This window comes from Gopherus flavomarginatus, chromosome 1 (genome assembly GCF_025201925.1).
Source record: "Gopherus flavomarginatus isolate rGopFla2 chromosome 1, rGopFla2.mat.asm, whole genome shotgun sequence".
NCBI lineage: Eukaryota > Metazoa > Chordata > Testudines > Testudinidae > Gopherus > Gopherus flavomarginatus.
Genome location: NC_066617.1, coordinates 110,754,895 through 110,776,164, shown reverse-complemented (window position 1 = coordinate 110,776,164; position 21,270 = coordinate 110,754,895). Strand labels below are relative to the sequence as shown.

At 47.0% G+C, this 21,270-nt stretch overlaps 2 protein-coding genes across 2 annotated transcripts in view; one reads left to right on the top strand and one right to left on the bottom strand.

Annotated features, from left to right (window-relative positions):
* The window catches only part of WEE2 (WEE2 oocyte meiosis inhibiting kinase), a 29,778-nt gene extending 28,429 nt beyond the window's left edge, over positions 1–1,349 (bottom strand). Inside the window, exon 1 of the mRNA XM_050919154.1 lies at positions 1,288–1,349. Coding sequence (XP_050775111.1) covers positions 1,288–1,312 — 25 coding nt within the window. The 5' untranslated portion in view covers positions 1,313–1,349. The remainder of the gene's footprint in view (positions 1–1,287) is intronic.
* Positions 737–19,299, top strand: DENND11 (DENN domain containing 11). Its single transcript, XM_050918845.1, has 9 exons — positions 737–962; positions 12,911–13,010; positions 14,201–14,359; positions 15,234–15,387; positions 15,765–15,903; positions 16,463–16,594; positions 16,902–17,052; positions 17,594–17,662; positions 18,831–19,299. The coding sequence occupies exons 1-9, from the start codon at positions 752–754 to the stop codon at positions 19,024–19,026; spliced, it is 1,311 nt and encodes a 436-aa protein (XP_050774802.1). The 5' UTR covers positions 737–751; the 3' UTR covers positions 19,027–19,299.
* Positions 19,300–21,270: the final 1,971 nt, after the last annotated feature.

Sequence of the window (21,270 nt, the reverse complement as noted above, 5' to 3'; positions counted from 1 at the left end):
CCAATTTATCCAGAACAGTGGGTTTTCAACCTTTTTTCATTTGCAGACCCCTACAAAATTTCAAATGGAAGTGCCTTTGGAAATCTTAGGCATAGTCTGCAGACCCCGCAGGGGTCCCACAGACCACAGGTTGAAAACCACAGATTTAGGGCCCCAGTCCTGTAAATGGGACTGCACTGATGGACTCCTCCACTTCAGGCCACTTATGCAAAGCAGTTTGCAGGGTCAGGACCTAGGGGTGATTTCATCTCTGTCCTTTTAGACCCGTGATGCTGACGGGCCGAGGTGATGGAACTGCTTGTACTTGTGGGTACTGTCACTGGCTCCCCGCGGTAAGCTTTGGAGCGCTCACCAGCGCCCGCAGTCCAGGCTTGCTATGTAGACACAAGTGACCCGGCTACAGCGCCCTGGGGACCCCCGAGGGAGCAGCTCCCCGCAGCCCCCGGGCTCAGCGTGCCCAGGTCCCGCCTCGGAACGCGCCGCGCGCTCCTGCTCGCGGCCCCGCTGCAACTCCAAACAGCGCCCCCCTTCCCGCGGGCCCGGAAGCGCGCGGTCACGTGACTGGCTGTGAACAGCCCCTATCTGACGGCCCGGTTGGCCCAAGCGGGCGGCGAGATAGAGCGTTTTCACAGCCCGGAAGCCCCGCCCCCGTGCTGGCTTAGCCCCTCCCCCTGCTCCACGGCCGCCCGCCCCCTCCCCCTTCCTTGCCCGCCCGCCCGGCTCTCCGCGGCGCAGTCGGCGGGCCGAGGCCATGGTGGAGGCGGCAGACGAGGCGCCGCTGCTCTTCTGGGCCGAGGGCCCCGCGGTCTCCCTGCCGCAGGCCGAGCCGGAGCGGGGCGGCTGGAGCCTGGCCCCGGGGGGCGGCGCGGCGTGGGGCGGCCCCGGGGAGCTGCCGCGGGGGCCGGAGGCGGAGGCGGACCAGATCGTGGCGGTGTTCGTGGTCACCTTCGATCCCCGCTCCGGTAAGGGCGGCCCGGCCCGCGGGGATGCTGCGCCCCCTCCGTGCGCTGCCGGGGAAACCGCGGGCGGGAGCCCCTCCCGCATCCATCCCCGCGGGCTCCGCTGTGATGGGAAACGCTGCTGCCCCCTGTCGCCTCCTCCCTGATCCCACCCCGGGGATGGGGGGGACTGTGGGAATCTCGCTTCTCCCCCCGCTCCCAGGCTGAGCCGCCTGGTCATCTCTGTCTGAGTTGGGGAGGCCTCGGCAGGTCCCCAGGAAAACGCCTTCAGGGGATGAGAGACACCTCTGGAATCCTGCTCCTTTTCCTTCCTTCCTTTCCCCCCCACCCCTTGGGTTGAGCAGCCTGATCATCCCCGTGATGAGTTGGGGATGCCGCAACAGGTCCTTTCTCAAGGGAAACATTGCACACCTCACACATCTAGTGCTCATGCCCATGGGGGATGAGAGAGAAACCGTGTGGGAATCTCCTTCTCGCCAACTCTCTCCCTCCCCTACTCCCTGGCTCAGCAGCCTGATCATCACTTTGATGAGTTGGGGGTGAAGGGTAGCCGGTTTCCAGAAAACACTGCTATATTCCCCCTCGTTCAGAAAAGATTGCTACATTCCTCCTCTTTAAATCCTCCCCATCTCCGACTGATCTTCATGGGGTGATGGAAAAGCCCTGGGAAACTCTCCCCACTTCAGCACCCTCTATTCTGGTGAAGAGCTGAGGCGGGTCTCTGCAGCTTTCTCTCACAGGAATATATTATACTGTGTCCCTGTTTTTGCCATAGGTATTTATGGGTAGTGAGTTGAGGCAAGCCATGGAAGCCTCACCCACCAAACACTGGCTACACTCACCTGCTGCAGTACAGTGTGTTAGATTGTGATGAACATAGCCACCATCACTACAGTATCTGACCACTTCCCCAGCATGCATGTTGTTTTCTGTGGCTTGCATTATATTTGCCAAGTATAGTGCAACAAAGTGCAATTTACTTCCGTTCATGCAACTTTGAGATCTTGGTGTTGCTTTCCCTTCCTCATCATGAGACCTGTGCAGATTAATAACACTCTGCTTATCTATAGCATCTTTCTTCTAGGAATCTCAAGTGTGTTACATACATTAAGGAATTAAGCCTCTCAGAATTCCTGTGAAATAGGTAGAAGAGCAGTACAGAGGAGGAAACAAGCACAGAGAGGCTTTCTTGTCTGATGACCATGCAGCAAGTCAGTGGTAAAGCTGGGATAAGAATTCAAGATCTTTGACTTCCATTCTCACTAGATTCACTGCCTTTTTACTGATTATACACATCCATGGGGGATAGGGGGAGGCAGGGCAGAGAATGTATGTAGATAGGTATGTTGCCACATCAGAATAAGTAAGTGGAAGAAGAGGGCATACGGGAAATAGGGGTTAGCACTAGGATTTAATTTTCTGTTAGTGCAGGAGGTGGCTTTCTCTAAGGTGCAACCAAAATAGGTGACCTCAGTGGTGTTATGACACTGTATTGGACCCCACAGTGTAATAATCAAGGGGGTGGGGTTTAGCATTCCAAATAAGTGTGATGTTAAATATGATTAGAGTCTCCTTGGAGGAGTTTTCCTAAAACTCCTCTGCCATTTTGTGAGTAGGCAGTTGGGCACACAGAGTGAAAAGTGGTTCTGCAGAAGCTGGACTACTTTCCAGCTGTATTTTCAAGTACTGAGTAATGGCGGGTAACGTACCAGTACATCTTGTCTTTGGTGCTGGTTTTATCTGCTGTGGAGGGTTGTACTTAAGTGCTTCCACTTATACAATATAATTCACAGGGAAATAGTGAAAATGGGATGTAAGGAAGTGGTCAAATTTGACCTCTATTGTCCACATGCAACTTTTCAAAGGGGGGGGAAACAATCGCTCTTCATACTTCTCTACAACAAATAACTTTAGAAAACTATGTCTAGTAGCTATAGTTAAGGTTACGATTATGTCACGAAAGCTGTCACTTCCAGAGACCTCTGTGACATTTTCTGCATCAGCCCCAGTGAAGCACCCAGGCAGCAGAGGGTCCTGGAGTTCCCAGCTGCTGTGCAGTGGGGGGTGGGAAGACCCTGGAGCCCCAGCAGCTCTGAGTGCTGGACACTCCTCCCTTCCCATTTTGTCAGGGATGTTTTTAGTAAAAGTCAGGGACAGGTCATGGGCTTCCATGAATTTTTGTTTATTACCTGTGACTTGTCCATGACTTTTACTAAATATATCCGTGACAAAATCTTAGCCTTAGCAATAGTATCTGTATGGAAGAAGTAAATTATGTCCCTTGATGGGCATGTAGAGCAGGGGTAGGCAACCTATGGCACGGGTGCCGAAGGTGGCACGCGAGCTGATTTTTCAGTGGCACTAACACTGCCCAGGTCCTGGCCACCGGTCTGGGGGGCTCTGCATTTTAATTTAATTTTAAATGAAGCTTCTTAAACATTTTAAAAACCTTATTTACTTTACATACAACAATAGTTTAGTTATAGAGTATAGACTTATAGAAAGAGACCTTCTAAAAACATTAAAATGTATTACTGGCACACGAAAGCTTAGAGTGAATAAATGCAGACTCGGCACACCACTTCTGAAAGGTTGCTGACCCCTGATGTAGAGCATTGACTTGTGCTGCTGCTGCTTAGTGTATGCGCAACGTGCCTCGGGTGGCATGTGACCAGGATTCACTGAATTTGGTCCGCTGGTTGGATTATTAGCTTCCCAGCTTGGGCTGGGTATTGACAGGGAGTGTGACGTGAACACTGATCCATGCCTCCTGATGACTACCCAACAAATCACAGCTTTGCTGCATATTTATTGGTGTCATACCTGTCTTGAGTTCTGTCTGCACAGGCGACTCTGATTTATTTTTTTTTGTTTGGTGCTCAGGAGATTAATGTTGTTTTCCCAAGGAGTGGTGAACTTATCTCTCAATTGTCTTTCATCACACACTTGGGATCTTGCTCAGTCCTACACAAACTTGGTGTGAATTCTCTTCTGTTATTCACCCAAGTAAGCAATGCTGAATCATGACACTGAGATTACAGAAAATGCTAACCCCTTCACTGCTAGCCCACCACTGCATCTGCTGTTGTCCATTATTAACTTCCTGTTGGTAGGTTAGAGCATACCTGCCATATACATTCACACATGCTGTACAGCTGTTCTGTCTGCCTTGATCTAGGGTCTTATATACATCACTTATGTGCAGGGCCAGCTCTACTGTTTTTGCGGCCCCAAGCAGCGTGCCGAATTGCCGCCATGGATGGCGGGGGCAGTCTGTGTGCCATTAGGGCGGCACGCGTGTTTCTGCGGCGGCAGCAATTCGGAGGCAGCATGTGTCTTCAACCAGAAAACAGAAGCTGCGCTGCCACGGTCAGCTGAACATAGAAGCTGCCACTGAATTGCCACCACTATGGAAACGCACGTGCCACCCTAATAGCACAGGGACTGCCCCTGCCTTCTGCGGCGGCAATTTGGCACGCTGTTTGGGAGCAAAAACACACGGACTGCCACCCCTTGCAGATTGCTGCCCCAAGCACCTGCTTGGAATGCTGGTGCCTGGAGCCGGCCCTGCTTATGTACGTATTTATACATACCCTTCAGATAGTGATCTCTTTCCTTCAGTCAGCAGTGACTGGCTTCTTGTGGCTTTGTGTGAGAGGGCCAGGGTGGCAATGGCAGAAGGGCTGGGTCACAGAAGTAAGTTTTGCATTTTGCTCTGAATACGCTGAAGTTTCTGTGTATTCTGACCTCTTTTGGGAGTAAGTTATGGGCAGTAGCCAAGAAAGTTTGGTCTTCTGCATGCAAAGCATTGCTCTTGAAGTTGACAGTCCCATAATACCGCAGGAACCTGGCTCTCAAGGGAGGTCATGACTACGCAGGGTGTGATGGTCCCCTCGGTAACTTGTGCCAAGCCCATAGAGGTCGCTGAAGGTGAAGACTACTTCTTTTGTATGGCTTGGGGAGGTAACAACAATTACAAATTTATATCTAGATTTGATAGTAGGACCTTGCTGCAGCAGTGAGCTGGTGAACGTCTTTCAGGCCCCTGGTGAATGAACAAAGGGGACACTCAGAAATGATGTGCTCCTTCATTTGTGCCTAGTGACCACAGTCTCCTACAGGTGTTTGCCTCGTTTTCCCATTTAAAGAGGTTTTGTCCACATCTCCCAGGAGATGTCCTGATGCAATTCAATCTGCACCAGTCTTTCCAACATAAATCAAAACCCAGTAGTTCCTTGACAGGGTCAACAATGAGCTGTTTGTTTTGAGCAGTCGAAACGCTCCCTGTGGTTCTCTATTTAGCCTCGGCATCAAAGTTAAGTGTAAGTCTCTTGATGCAGACCCATAGAGGGTTGCGGGATTTTAATTTTGTCTTTGGTGGGTTCTGCAGGTCATCATGCAGTGGGGTCTTCGTGTTTGCATTGACGTGGTTGAGAAAGTGAGATGTCTGGGCAGCTCTTCTAATCTGTGGAGGCTGGATGTGCAGTAGGACCGGGAACCAGTTGACCAGTGTCAGGAACTCTCAAATCAACTCTATGCACATGGCATTATTGAGTTGAGTGTCAAGGCATTTAGTGTGACTGCTGTGAGACCACACTGGTGTACAGTATTCAGCTGCAGAATGTACCAAAGAAGTTGTTGCAGTTTGTAAGGTCCATGGACTGGAGCCCCAGGGTGTTCTGGCCAATTTCCTGATAAGCGCGACATGAGACCTGACTTTATAGCGGGTGTTCTCGGGGTGTTGTCGAGAGGTTAAACTCTGGTCCAGTGTAACACTGAGATACTTTGAGTTAGCCTCATGGCTGATGCTCTCACTGCAGAACTGCACCACGAGTTTGGTATTAGCCATTTTATTGTTCAGATGGAAAGTGGACACCATGGGTTTTTGTTGGGTTAGGCTTAAGCTTCCAGCATTGGAAATAATCAGCCATTGTGCTAAGATCTTGGGTTAGGGTGCAGCTGATGGTATGGGGGCTTGTATGCTGAACAATTAGGGCAACATCATCCGCATAGATGAATTTCCCCAACTCCATCACTGGTATATCCATGGTGTATAGATTAAAAAGTATGGGGGCCAGGACAGAGCCCGGAGGGATGCCTGAATGAAGAGTCCTTGGTCTACTGATCTGGCCATTAAGGTATACCTTAAACCAGTGGTCCCTGGTCATTGCTGCCAAGAGGTGGATCGTTTGTTAACAGTGAATGATGCTGGAGATCTTGAGGAGGAAGCCCTGTCTCCAGCCGGTGTCATATGCCGAGGACACATCAACAAGGGCGATTCCCGTCTTCAACTTCTGTTCTCAGTGTGGCTGGTGAGTGAAGCTACTTGGTCACAGCAGTTCCTCCTCTGGTGAAATGCTGCCTCTTCACTGGGAGGATGTCTCTGATAATGTCTTTCAGATGGTGAAGCAGCCCCCAGTTCCATGAGATTTTATGTCTGGCAGCTTTATGGTTGTCTTTTGCGCATGTTTCTTGGGAGGGCCACGATGTCAATGTGATGGTCTTTGAAGGTCCTTGAGAGGTAAACTGCTTTATCCATGGACATCCCTTCTACAGTAAGTTGGTATATTTGGTCATCCTGCCGGCTGGAGAGGGGAAAAGGTGTGTTTTGTGTGGCGCTATTGGGTATCCAGAAACAGGAAGGAGTCCAGATAGGGCTGACCTGTAGGATAGACACAGGAGGGACAAGTAAAGAGAAGCACTGCTGTGGGATCTTTCAGGCTAAAGAGAGGTACAGTCTCGCATTTTTTGAGGGGCACTTGTATCAAACTTGTCAATGTTTGGCATCTTGGAATATTGCGCACAGTGTTGGCTGCCCCGTTACTGTTTCCAGGTAGTGCACTCTAAAAGAAATAGGAGCAGGTCAAATTATGTGTCTTGCTACTTATGTGATTGTGGTGGGCAGCCAACTATCTTAGTAATAAGTTTGGGATGTAGGGCAAGCCTACAGTTAAAATACTGCATTGTTGCAGCTGCACCACTGTATTTCTTTATTAAAGATGTTCTAATGGCACGTCTACGCTACAAAATTAAGTCAACCTTAGTTATGTTGACGTACAGCCATCGCAGTAATTCAATCACTTTTGCGTGTCCAGTGCACATGGAGCATTGTGAGACGGTTTCTGAAAGGCAGTAACAGTCAATGTAAGCAACACAGTGTCTGCACTGACACTGCGTCAGCCTAACTAAATCAACTTAAGTGCTATGCCTCTCATGGAGGTAGAGGTATTAGGCTGGTGTAGTGGGCAAGTTACATCAATAGAAGCTACAGTCTAGTGTAGATGCTTACAGAGTTAGGTTGATGTAATTAACTCTGTAGTATAGAGCAGGCCTAAGTCGATGGGAGAGAACTCTCCTGTCAGTGAAGTTGATCCACCTCCCTGAGACTCAGTAGCTCTTCTGCTGACATAGCACTGTCTACATGGGGGGTTAAGTCGATATAACTATGTCACTCAGGGATGTGGATTTCTCTCATCCCTGAGTGATGTAGTTATTATACCAATATAAGTCTGTAGTGTTCTTAATAACACTGCAGCTTGCGAAGGCCTCAGTCCTTCAGCTGGCTTTGAGTGGCCAGACTACTAGTCCTGCAAGTGGAGGATCAGGCCTACAAGTGAACCAATAACTGCTTTGAAAAAGTCCAATTCACTATTATTAAGCTGTTTTGTTTCTTTTTTGTATTTCTTTCATTCTCCAATTTGAACTAAATCATGTTTAGTTTCACTTTCTGGTTCTCAGGCACTAGCACAGCGTTGCAGTGTTGTGTTGCAGAGTGTATAGATCTACAAATGAGAGTGTATTGATCTAAAAATGTGTTCTCTAACATGTAGATCTTCATGTCTGTGTGTGATGCCAACCAGCCTCCCCCACCCCCATGAACAGATGGTTACTTTAATAAAGAAGCTAAATGCTGGTGTCACAGTAGCTTCTGGGAGCATCCAAAAATAAGAGGAACAGTGCAGAAAGTTACAAGGGAAACTTTCTTTGGCTCCATTCCTTCCAGAAGCTGCTGATGCTCTTTCTGACTTATCCTGGTGCTGATGAATGGCTTACAAAAGTTCTTCAAGGAACCTGTGAGCTTCTCTCTTTAAAGCCTCACATTGTGCTCTAAAGTTCAAGTTGTTTGAATGCTGCTTGGGAAGTCCTTCCTCACCCGTCTGGGAGCTGCTTTGTGCGTGGTTAGGGAACGGAATAGGCTTCCTGCTCTCACAGAGGCTTCTCCCTTCCCCCTCCCTCCTGTCTCTGGTTCGCTCCTTTGTTTGCTCTAGCATCTCGCCAGACTGATTTTTATCTCTTTGCTTGCTCCATGACTGCCACGTCATCGCACAGGGCAAGGTGGTGAGAGTGACTGCCCAAAAGTACAGGTGTTGGTGGCTAATGTTCTTTTTAATGGAAGATCCTAGAAAACAGTGTAACTGAATGAGTTTATTCAGGTGTGAGCATGTTGACCTCCAGTGGTTAAAGCGCAGGACAGGGTTCTAGTTCCACTTGCTCTGCCACTGACCTGATTTGTGGAACTGGGTGTATTACTTAACCTCTGTCTGTTTACACATCTGTCAAATGGGGATAATACTTGTCAACCCCTGTAGTGATATTTGAGGCTTAACTAATTGAAGGTACTTTGGCTGAAAGGTGCTGTGGAATGATAACGTATTACTATTAACTGTGCTGCTGAAGATCAGTAGTTGATTCAGTATGAACATTAGACTTTCAGTTGTGTTTGAAAGAGGAACCTGCGGGAGAACTTGGCGCTAACCACAACTTGTGGTTGCGGGAGCCCTGATCTACTTCCTTAAACTCTTCAGGGAACGATCATTTCGCGTTGTTTTAAAAACAGTTATAAATTTTAAAAAGTGGCTACATATAACTAAACACAAACCACAGGCATTATCATAGTGGCTTCCTCCACCAGCCTTGTACACTACCTAAAAGGTCCAGGTACATCAATAAAGGCTCTGTCGTCTTATGTATTTGTACAGCACTTCTCACAGTAGAGCCCTGACTGGAGTCTCTGGGCACTACCATCATAAAATGAGAAATCCCCTTCGTAGGGGCAGGATAGCTCAATGGTTTGAGCACTGGCCTGCTAAACCCAGAGTTGTGAGTTCAATCCTTGAGGGGGCCACTTAGGGATCTGGGGCAAAATTAGTACTTGGTCCTGCTAGTGAAGGCAGGTGGCTGGACTCAATGACCTTTCAGGGTCCCTTCCAGTTCTATGAGATAGGTAGGGGGGTGTGTGTGTGTGTATGTGTATATATATATATATACACACACACATACATACACATACTTGAGTCTTCTAGAGAGTTCTTACCCACTTCCTTACTTGGTTGTAGTGACTTTTCATTAGCTGTGTGATGACATTGCTGACAAGACAGCCTAGGACTGGCCTCCCCATCTCTGAACAGAATGGATGCACGTGAAATCTCTGCTGTTATTGTATTTAACTTGCTGTATTTATTTCTCTCACCAGGCCCCAAAACCTATTGGACACAATGTCTACTTGAGCAGAAAAACAGGCTGCTAAATAGAATTATATGTGCTCCCTCCTTTGTGCAATATATAAAATACAAAGAAGGGCCAGGATTTTCAGAAATAGTCACCTAAAATTAGGCACTTATTTAAATGTAGAGTGCACCCCACAGCTCCTACTGACCCAAATGGGTGCTGCTGGGTGCTCAGCTAGTTTTGAAAATCAGCTACTTATTTAGGTGTCAAATTTTAGACTCTGGTTTCTCAAAGTCTTGGCCAAGTCTAAGGCCTTGTCTAAACACACAAGTTGTACTGTTTTAACTACACTGCTATAAAGTGGTGTATTCTCGCACACATCGCAGAGTGGATGTTGTTATATAAGTATAGTGTTTGGGAAGGGGAGTAAGCTTGCCTTTATACTGGCATAACTGTGTACACGCTAGGGCTTGTAGTAGTATAACTTTTGGTGGAAAAATCTCATCCCTGAATATTTGTATTGGTCCAAAATCTGTATGTAGCCCACAAATCTGTTGTGAAAGAGTTTAGGATTAGATTGACTTGTAATATTTTTTGTCTTTCTGTATGGGTCATTCATCTAAAAAAATACTCTCTCTCATCATCTCCACCCCAAGATCAGACTTTTTAGATATTCTTTTCTATTTCAGGCATTAAACTTTTTCTTGTTGGGGTGATAGTCAGTTGCCAGTTTATTCAGTCTTAATCTTTTCTGTATCTGTGCACTTTTGTATATGCTGGAACAATTATTGTGTTGTAGAGTTAGGCGGTTGGGAAATCCGTGAAACATTTCAGTCAGCTATTAAAATATTAATTAGCTTGAGATGTGTTCCATGGAAGCTGTATAAGGGCGTTGGCTTTAAGATTCCTGTTTGACCAGTCTTACCAAGGAAGATAATGGGCTTCCAGAGAAACGATCCATTGCCCAAGCAGAGCCATCAAGAAGGATAGGAGTGCTCGTGGAGTCTCCACACCCACACTTTGCATGGGAGGTGGAATTCCAGCTGTCCTGTGGTTTTTGTGGGCTATCGAACCATTAAAATATCACAGGTCTAGGACTGAGGATTGCATGTACTGGGCCTTGGACTAGTGAAAAGGAGGAAATCCTTCTTGTAATAAAGTTTTACATACTAAAAAATACGCCAGCTGATTTGCTCAGAGGCTTGGAATTTTGACAAAGATGGATTTGTTGGCAGAGTGCAGGTGAAGCAGTCAAAGGTGCACAACAAACTTGTTAACCCAGTAGTTAAGTTTTCCACATGAATATCATGACCGTATATGTGGCGTGTGTGTGTGTGTATGTGTGTGTGTGTGTGTATATATATATATATATATATATGTATATATATATATATATATATATGTGTATATATATATATATATATATATATACACCAGCCATGCTCATGTCAGTGGAACCTTACACACATATCTGTTTTTTTTAAGCAGTCTTAAAAAAACCAGATATGTGTGTAAGGTTCCACTGACATGAGCATGGCTGGTGTTACAGTTTACCATGTGCTGTGTGTACACTCCTCCCTACCAGTAGTGATGATAACACTTTCACTTTTAGCCATAAATCTACATACAAAGTTCTGGCCTGGGCTTTTTAATACCCCTTCATAAGCCTGGCAGAAAGGGGAGAGAGTCCGATTTCCATTCTTCTTGGAGATTTGACTTCTAAATGATTTAGATAACGGCACAGAGAGTACACCTGTAAAGTTTATGGACGATGCCAAGCTGGGAGGGGGTGCAAGTGCTTTGCAGGATAGGATTAACATTCAAAATGATCTGGACAAACTGGAGAAATGGTCTGAAGTAAATAGGTGAAATTCAATAAGGACAAATGCAAAGCACTCCAGTCAGGAAGGAACAATGGATTGCACACATACAGAATGTGAAATGACTGCCTAGGAAGGAGTACTGCAGAAAGGGATCTGACAGTCATAGTGGATCACAGGCTAAATATGAGTGGAGAACAGTGTAACATTGTTGCAAAAAATAAAATAAGGTAAGCAGACCTCATTCTGGAGTGTATTAGTGCAGTGGTTCTCAAACTTCTTTACTGGTGACCCCTTTCACATAGGAAGCCTCTGAGTGTGACCCCCCCCAATAAATTAAAAACACTTTTTAAAATATATTTAACACCATTATAAATGCTGGAGGCAAAGCAGGGTTTGGGGTGGAGGCTGACAGCTCACAAAATAATAAGCTGGTGACCCCCTGAGGGGTCCCGACCCCCAGTTTGAGAACCCCTGTATTAGCAGGAGTGTTGTAAACAAGACACAAGAAGTAATTCTTCTGCTCTACTCCATGCTGATAAGGCCTCACCTGCAATATTGTGTTCAGTTCTGGGTGCCACATTTCAGGAAGAACGTGGACAAATTGGAGAGTCCAGAGAAGAGCAACACAAATAATTAAAGGTGTAGAAAACATGACCTGTGAGAAAAGATTGAACAAATTGGATTTCTTTAGTCTGGAGAAGAGGGGGGACATAAGTTTTCAAGTACATAAAAGGTTGTTATAAGGAGGAGAGTGAAAAATTATTCTTCTTAACTTCTGAGGATAAGACAAGAAGCAATGGGCATAAATTGCAGCAAGAGAGGTTTAAATTGGACGTTAGAAAAAAGTTCCTAACTGTCAGGGTTGTTAAGCACTGGAACAAATTGCCTAGGAAGGTTGTGGACTCTCTGTCATTGTTGATTTTTACGAGCAGGTTAGACAAACACCTGTCAGGGATGATCTAGTTATTACGTAGCCTTCAGGGGACTGGAGTAGATGACCTCTTGAGGTCCCTTCCAGTCCTGCCAGTCTATGCTGCTTGCCTTTCTTGAACAGGATTTCTAAAATCCTTTCTGAATCCAAGACTTTATCATGGCAACATGGTGCCCTTACCAAATGCCTGGCTATTTAATTTTACATCTTCCCCTTTGCTCTGCTTTTGCACTACAGTGCTGAGGAGAGGGGTAAGGTTCGCAGTTTTGGAGACTTCAGTCTTCTGTCCACAGAACTCTCACAGCGTGAACATCAGTGGAGTTAGCCCCTCCTTCACTGCCCTGCCCAAGTACCTGGAAGGACTATCTGCTGTAGCTGCTGCCTGGCAAGCCTTGGAGGGGCAAGTCTGCAAGATATTAAACAGATTCTGAAATAACTCTTGAGGCCCGTGCAATGTACTGATGTTCAGTGCAGCATGTCTGTCTCACAGGCAGTACATGGAGAGTGGTAATGTTGCATCTGTGCTCTGTCTCAGGTACTGGAGAGACCCATCTCACTGTAAGGCCATGTAATAACTGCCCCGTATTGCTCCGAAAACTCGTCTTTTAAAATACTGTTATCAGTGCACTGCTCCTTGATACCCAAGTGATTGATACCTGGCTGCTGCTGATTTGTTGCTGCTTTATCTTTAGTAGAGGGTGGGACCTTTTTCTCCTCCAATGAGAAGTTCTCTCTTCCTTGCCCCACAGGTAACATGGTGGAATGGTGTTTGCCCCAAGACATTGACTTAGAAGGCGTTGAGTTCAAATCCATGGCAAGTGGGTCGCACAAAGTCCAGTCGGATTTCATGTGAGTATATTTGGGCTGCGCTGCTCCTTCCCATCCTGCTTAGCCACACACGCCCTCCTCCCTTAGTCCAACGCTGTAGAAATGAACACTGCCCATCAGCTAAGGCCCCCCAGATTGACTTGCCATAAATTAGCTGCTTTGGAGTGAATTTTCCAGATATTTAGCATCTGCTGCATCAAATATCTGCTCTTTATGTAGGCCCTAACGTATAATGACTTCTGCTCTGGTGGCCAGCCTGCCAATAATAGCAGATTTGGTTCCTAAAGGTAAACACACTAATGCATGAGGCACGAACAAACAAGGAAGCAAACAGAATTGCTAATTTCAGACTCCATTGGGAATGTCAGCAGTCGGGCCAGGAGGCGTGCTGGGGATGGGGCAAACTCTTTGCCAGATGGAAAAGAGCAAAACAGGGGAAGGGGAGGTTTTTTCATTTGTGGTTTTGAGAGAATGCAGACGAAAACAGGTTTTTAAAAAAAAAAACTTGGATGTCTCCTTTAGATGTTGAGTAGTGATCATGTCCTGTCCCCATTTCACTTCCTCTTCCCTCCCTCCTCCTAATGGGAATTCTGGGTCATGCCATTCCCATCGTATTCCTCCCCACTCTGGTCTCAAGGGCCCCGAGTTGTGGTGCCTCCTTTTGGCCAAGGAGGACCGACAGCTGCTCCCTGTAGAGCTTGTAGACTCCATGATTGGCCAGAAGAGGTGTTTGTTTCCATTCTCTGCAAGCCTGGGAGATGGCTTGGGGGCCAAACAGGCCATTATTACGACAGCTAGTTTGACTGACTTTATAAAGTGTGGTGTGTTATCCTCGCTGTTCTTTGGAAACACAATGTTATGCTCCCTGGGCCTAGCTTTCTAACCAAGCCTCTCGTCTGAAAATTTTCCCATCATTGCTAACACAGGTTCCACTGCACCAGTGCTAGCAAAGGTTGGGCCTTTAGTGGGAGGAGAGGCACTGGAGGCTGCCAGCTTTCTGAATACTGTGTAATGTAGACCATGCTGTCAATAGATTTAGAAGACATGGTTAAAATGGCAGAGGCCTGTGTACACAGGAGGCGATGTAGGGGTGGAGAACTGATATTTTTGATGAGCCTTCCTAGGATCAGCTTGTTATACCATGCCATGTATGTGCCTCTCTTCACACCCTCCCCCTTTCTAGTTATCTTTTGTTGCACATTTGTCCCCAGTTATTTCCGGAAAGGTCTCTGCTTCGGCCTGGCCTGCTTTGAAAACATGCCCGTGGAGAGTGAATTAGAGCGTGGTGCCCGCATGAAGTCTGTGGGGATTCTCTCCCCTTCGTACACCCTGCTCTATAGATACATGCACTTCCTGGAGAACCAGGTTCGGTAAGTTGTCTGTGGGATACAGGATTGGCTGCCTGTGCACCTGGACTGAAGGGTCTGAATGTTTGTGTGGATGGTTGGATGTGAAGGTTTCCCAGGCTACCTTGAACATCAGGTTGCATGTCATTTGAAAGGTAGTTTTCCCTGTATGTGCAATAAGGTTTTGGCATTGAGCAAAGACTCTGAAATGTTGCCACATTAAGACCTTTTTCCAAGAAACAGTACTCTCTCTCCTCCCACCCCCCACTTGTGTGTGTGTGTGTGTGTGTGTGTTTCAGGAAATGAGGATCATGATGGAGGAAAGAAATTAAACCTGAGTGAGTAATACAGGACGACTTCAGCGTGTAACACTGTGGTTTTTTTTTTAATCTGCTGGAGAATTGCTTGTTTTGAACAGGTATTAGAGCAAAGTAATTGTTGATTTCCCTCCTGTCCCTTAAAACCTCAGTTTGCTAAAGGTTTCTTGAAAGATTTTTAGAGCCAACAGTGAGATTTTGTTCTTGGCTACATACATGCTTCTGCTCTCTACACAGCGCTGTCCAGTGGGGCTGAAGGATCAGAGCTTGCCAAGGGAATTAAGTAAGGGTAAAAAAGGACTTGCAGGAAAACGCCATCTTGTTTGAACTTGTTCTAAATGTTAAAAACCAGGATCCATTCTCCCATGCATGGAGTATGAGAGTCCTGCCTGACCATTTCAGCCCTGCCTATTTTCCTTGGATGCACTGAAAGATACAAATGCTTATGATGCTGGTGCCACAGCCTGTGAAACCTGAGGCACCCAAGGCTGAATCATGGACTAGGAGACATATGTGGCTGCGGGCAAGGGCCCTGGGATCTGTGGACACCATAAATCTTTCCTACTTTTTGTCTTTTCTAGACACCAGCTGGAGATGCCAGGACATTACTCCCACCTAGAGGCATTTTATGATGACAAGAAGGGGGTCCTCCCTGCTGGCAAGGGTACCTCCAGCTCTCAGCCACCTGTCCACTGGCTGCCCTCCATCCACAGATACATGTATCCAGAGATGAAGGTGAGGCAGGCACTGTCCAGCTTGTATGAACATGCAGTGCACTGATGCTCCCAGTGGGTGTAGGACTAGCTAATTTGTGTATAGCAAGTCTCTCTGCTAGGCAAGCTAGTGGAGTTTTCTCCATGCATTTGAGCATTTGTGGGCTGAGCCCTAAGCTGCACAAGGTAGATTCCTGTTATTTAGGCTGAGTATCTCAGGCAACTATCCACTGTTGCAGTGTGCTGCTCTTGCTCCCATGCATCTAGTGTCACAAGTTTGGTGGGTGGCGCTGGGCTCTGTGTATCTACGACTTGCTCCCATATTCTTCTTCTGTATTTAGCATCTCTGTGTGTTCCTGTAGCATCTCTCATGAGCCGTTCTCTTCTCCTGACCCTCAGATCACACACCCCGCAGGCTGTATGTCTCAGTTCATTAAGTTCTTTGGAGAGCAGATCTTCATCCTCTGGAAGTTCGCTCTGCTACGCAAGCGCATTTTGATATTTTCACCACCGCCAGTAGGAGTTGTCTGCTATAGAGGTACGGCGTCACAGTCAAAACCCTCAGACCTCTTCCTTCCCACGCCTGAAGGACAGTGACTTGTACACATTCGCACACACCTCTCCTAGCTGATATGGAGGGACGCAGTGCTGTTCTCCCAAGACAGCCGCTAGGGAAGGTGAGGGGCAGGGTTTGCAAAACAACCCTGAGGCTCCCCTCCCCTACTTCTTGCAAGCATGTTTTTCCCAGGCCTTGTTGGCCCAAAGAGTTATGAACCTGAACTCTTGTCTCTGTGTGGCAGCACCAGATGCTGTTGCCTGACTTTCATTTCACCAACAAGCTGGGTGCAGGGGGAGAGAATGTCTAAACATTTTGCAGGAACTTAAGTAAGAATTTAAATAACATTGCCCAATGGGAGAGTCAGAGTGAAATGTAAGCATTTCACTGCTGGTCAGATGCCACTATGCTGTGCTATAAACACTGTGTGTTTAGGAGCACTTTAAGCAAATGGGGACAAGAGAAACAAGGAGGGGGCATTGTGGACCCTACTGAGAGGGAATAGTGTGGGCATTGTATTATCCCTTTCTCTCACCTGCAGTGTATTGCTGTTGCTGCCTAGCCAATGTCTCACTGCCTGGCATTGGGGGGACCGTTCCAGAGTCCAAGCCTTTCTTCTATGTGAATGTGGCAGACATAGAAATGCTGGAGACTGAAGTGTCTTATGTGGCCTGTAAGTACAGCAGCCTCTTTGCTTCCCTACTGCTTTACCCCAAGCTGCAATTTCTGATGGATCAGGAGGTACCTTTTAAAACTGAAGCTGAAAATATCTCCTGATGGTGAGAGATACTGTGAAATAAAAGAGAAGAGATCTTAACCTGTGTGGGTGTGGCCAGGTCCTGTTCTCATCCAACAATCACTGGATTGTAATGTGTCTGGGTGTGGCTGTGTCTTGTTCTCATCAAACAGCAAAGCAAGAGAGAACAGCTACCCTGCAAGTAGAATGTCTGAAAATCTTCCTCTCCCTCTGGTCTCGGCAGGCACAACAGAAAAGATCTTTGAGGAGAAGCGAGATCTCTACGACGTCTATGTGGATAACCAGAATGTGAAGACGCACCACGAGCACCTGCAGCCACTCCTGAAGATTAACAGTGCCGACAAGGAAAAATATCAGCGGCTCAATGACCAGAGGTAGTGGAGGGAACCTGAGTGGGGGGAGCGATGGAACCAGTATCTCAGTCTCTTCACTTTCTTGATTTGTCTTGTCTTCATTTTCCTGATTTCTTGCTGCTTTGGTTTATTCTCTTGACCCTCTCATTCATTACCTGTATGGTGGTGGTTTGTATTACAAGCAGGGCCTAGAGACTCCAGCTGAGAGCAGGGCACCTTTGTGCTGGGCACTGTACAAACACACAGTATTAGTCAGTCCCTGTCATTCTTAGATAGACAAGGTAGATAAAGAGTGAGAAGGGAAACAGGCATGGAGATGAAGTGACTAGCCCAGGGTCATGCAATGGGTTTAGGGGCAGAGCTGAGAGAAGAATCCAGATCTCCTGACTCCCAGCCTAGTGCCCTGTCCATGGGACTCTGCCGCCACCTATAGATTAAAGATGAAGGTTTTAGTACCTTTATTTTCAATAAATGGTGATGTCTTCAGTCAGAACCCTGTTTGGTGCTACTGCTCTGGGGTTCGTTGCTTGTACATGTGTTTGATTTGCCTCCCTTCTCCCAGGCAGATGTTGATGTACTCTCAGGAGGTGGAGGAGGACTGCAGCTCCTGTGAAGAGGACCTCTTTATCTTGTGAGTTGCTCCCTGCACCACTGAATAACAACCAGGTTCCGGGGAGTCTTTAAAGTGTGGTTTCGCACGGAGGGCCTGTGCACCACTGGCAGCCTAGGGTCCAGTCGTTGTCTCACTGGTTTCGTATCACACTAGCTTAGCTTGCAAATATAGAGTTTTTTCGGGGGGCTGGAAGTGTTTGGAGGGGATATGGGGACCCATAAAGCATGCGTTGGAAATGGAAGAGGTTTCTAGAACACCAGCATCTTCTGACCCTCCTCAGAATTCCTGGCTATGCTGGGGGAGGCCAAACAGCTTGTTGAGATGCAGACACTGCTCTGGCTGTGTGGAGCATACTGCCTCTGCTTGTCGGCCGGGCAGTTACATGTGTGGCGGTTTCAGAAGAGGCTGGGATGAAGGGTTGGGTAATGCTTGTGTAGTTCCTGCAGTCTGTGAGGAAATACGTGGCAACTGAAGTACTAAATAGACCTTGGCTCCTCCTATGGAGTCCTTCACCACACACTATTGTTGCTTATGTCCTGTGGTGGGAAAGGGATATGCATGAGAGTAATGCGATTAAATGGTCTGAAGGAAAATTGAGGGTGACTATTAGGGAGAGCTTGCCAAGACTGAGGTGCTTTGGACTATGAACAGCCTGCCACAGCGCACAGGGAAAGCCTCATTGTTTGTCATTTAAAACTAGACTGTGGTTGGAAAGGATATGGGACCAGGGAACAGTGCTGTACCTGAAAGGGGATGCAGGAGGTGGCCAATCGAACTTTCATCTCCCAAGTTATGTTCCTTGTTCGGTGCTGAAGCTTAGTCATAGTTAGAATCTGGTGGCTCAAGAACAGGTAATGGAGAAATCATTTGGGTCAGCATAGTGGCTTGGTGCTTTTGTCCACTCAGTTCCCACACTGTATTAGGGGAGACATATGTTGGATTTCTACACTTGGTCTTTTATTCCCCACAATAAATGTGTTTGTTTGAGTCAGCGCCCACCTTAAATAAGCCAGCCTGAAGCGTGTTGAGTAAAAGGTTCACTATTGACCTACCACATGTGCAACACCATGTTGGAAAGAAGGTAGGAATGTTTAAAGTGGGACTCTGGGGATGGTGTAGAAAATCTGTCTTCCATTTTTCTTTTCAATCCCATCTCCTCTTCCCTGTTTGCTGTGTCCTCCTGCAGGTTTTTCATGGAGCAGAACAATCGGATATTTCAGACATTGATGGAGGTGTCAGCCAGCCAGGACAAGACCTTGACAGCTGACCATGCCCGGGGCATGGGCCTGGACCCACAAGGTGACCGAAGCTTCCTGATGGACCTGCTGGAAGTGTATGGCATTGATGTCATGCTAGTCATTGATAACCCCTGCTGCACTTAAACTGAGGACAGGAGAGATGGAGCAGCGATGGCTTTTTAAAGACTATGGAACGTCGCTTAGGAGCATCACTGGAACTCACCACACCGTCACTGGAAGGATCTCATTTATTTAATAACTTTATACAGAAAAGTATTTATAATTTTAAACAAAATGTGATTTTATTTTCCTTTCTTCAAGATTGACTGCTCAAGGTTTGGTTTGGTTTTTTCCTGATATCCATAGGAGCAATGGCACCTTTTCACCAACCCTCACAGTTGACATTGGCAACTGCTTTCGACCTAGTCTGGACTTCTGAGGGGCTGGAGATTTCAGGGAAAGCACCTTCTGTCATGGGGACCAATGTGAAATCATGCATATTTGAGCCTTCAGGAGTTGACTGTGGAGAATGTCCCCTCCCAGTGCTCCCCAATCTCTTCAACATCCTCCACCCTACTGTGTTTCTCACTGGGGACAGTTAATCATGCAGGTTAGACTCTGTACACTCCAGTCGCCCATCCTTTCAGCAGTTGAGGTGGAGTCCAACCACCATTCCCATCTATAGCAGAAGAAAATGGTTAAGACTAGACGTGGTACAGGATCACGTGATCACTTTGCATTATGGGATGGTAGAAGGTGTCACATTCTCATTTCCAGCATTTGAAAGGTGAAGTGATCTAGAACCTATCCTCCCCATTTCATGCCTGGCCCGCAGGAGAATGGAAAAGCTCTTCACCTCCTGGTGTCTCCAAACTCCTCCTTTATTTATTATTTGCATGGATCCTGCTTTGATTAAAGATTTTAAAACAGCAGGATAGTGTCCAGATAGCCCCTACCGAGCAGTGACCAATATCACAACGGCACCCTGCAGTTGCTGTGCTTTGCAGTCTCTTCTCAGGGCAGGGTTGAGCACTGTTGATAGAGCTGTGTGGGAAATGCTTGGCCCTGACTCGTCATCCGCCCTTCCTTTACTGCTAACTTCACCAACAGAACGGGCAGAATCTTTCTGCAGGGTCTGCTGCTTACCCCGGCTTCCTGTCTTGTTCTCCCAGTGCCATGAGTTTGTATCAGTTTGTGCTTTGCCCTGGCTACCAACTAACCAGTCATTGTTCTGCTTGAGCATTCAGTTAAGTGGATCATGATTTTGTCTGGCAACTGTCAATGGGACAGCCCACTTGTTTTTCAGTGAGAGGTACAGGAGGTTGTAGCCTGGCCTTACTATTTGCAGTGAGTTCCCTTGTGGCTTGGAGTTCTCTTCTGGTTCAGCTGCCAGAGGTGGGTGGCTGGGTGGGTGTGTTTTAGGGAGGGGAGACAAAGTGACAGATTTTTCTTCCTGCCCATTAGCTCTGCTTCTCCTCAGCATAGAGATTTCTCACTCCTCAGCAATGAGTGTGGGCCAGTGACCACTGGCTGGACAATAGGGCCCCTTGCTTGTTCCTGTGAAAGGCTGGCTGTGTTCTGGATGCCTTCCTCCCCTTGCAACACTTGAATGTATGATGCTAAGTCCTAGGAGTAACTAGCTGCCTTGCAGCACTTGATGTTCTTACTGGCCTTCATTCAGCAAGGCAGTACCACTGACTACTCTGTCCTGGTGACTTCAGTAGGTTTACTCACATCCTTGAAAGTAGGCATATACTTAAGTAGCTTGTTTGAACTGAGACCATAATAATCTAGCTGTCCTTTTCCCTAGACTTATTTCAGCATTTTGGCTCTCTTGTAAGCCATAATCCAGCATTTCATGTTCTAGCCCTCCTAACTACTATGGAAGTGTTCCTTGCCATAAACAGAATGGACACCCCAGTCCTTTCTTCTGGATTTTGCTGCTGGATAGGGTTCAGCCTGACCACCCTATAGTCCTCAGTTCCTTGTTTCAACCCATGTATTTATTTAAACACACCTCCCCCTCAAAGGATCTCCTGCACTGCATCACTGATTTAGCATCTGTGCCTTTTGAGGTGCTTAGAGGCAGGCACATTCCATCTCTCTATGGGGTTTATCTCCTGCAGACATCTCAGTTGTTTACTTGAGATTCAAGGTCTTTCCTAACCCAAGGGAGCAGAGAGTTGAGGTTGAGGGAAGGGAAAGGAGGGAAACAACCTGGCACAGGCAAATCAAGGCCCTCCTAGTGCTATTTTAATTAGTGTAATATGTAGCACATCACAGCATCCAAGTGCTGGGTCAGCAAAGTGGAGTCTTTTTTCTCTCTGCTTCTCCTGGACTCCGACTACTTTCCTACAGGAGAAAAACATGCTGCTACTTTTGTTGTCT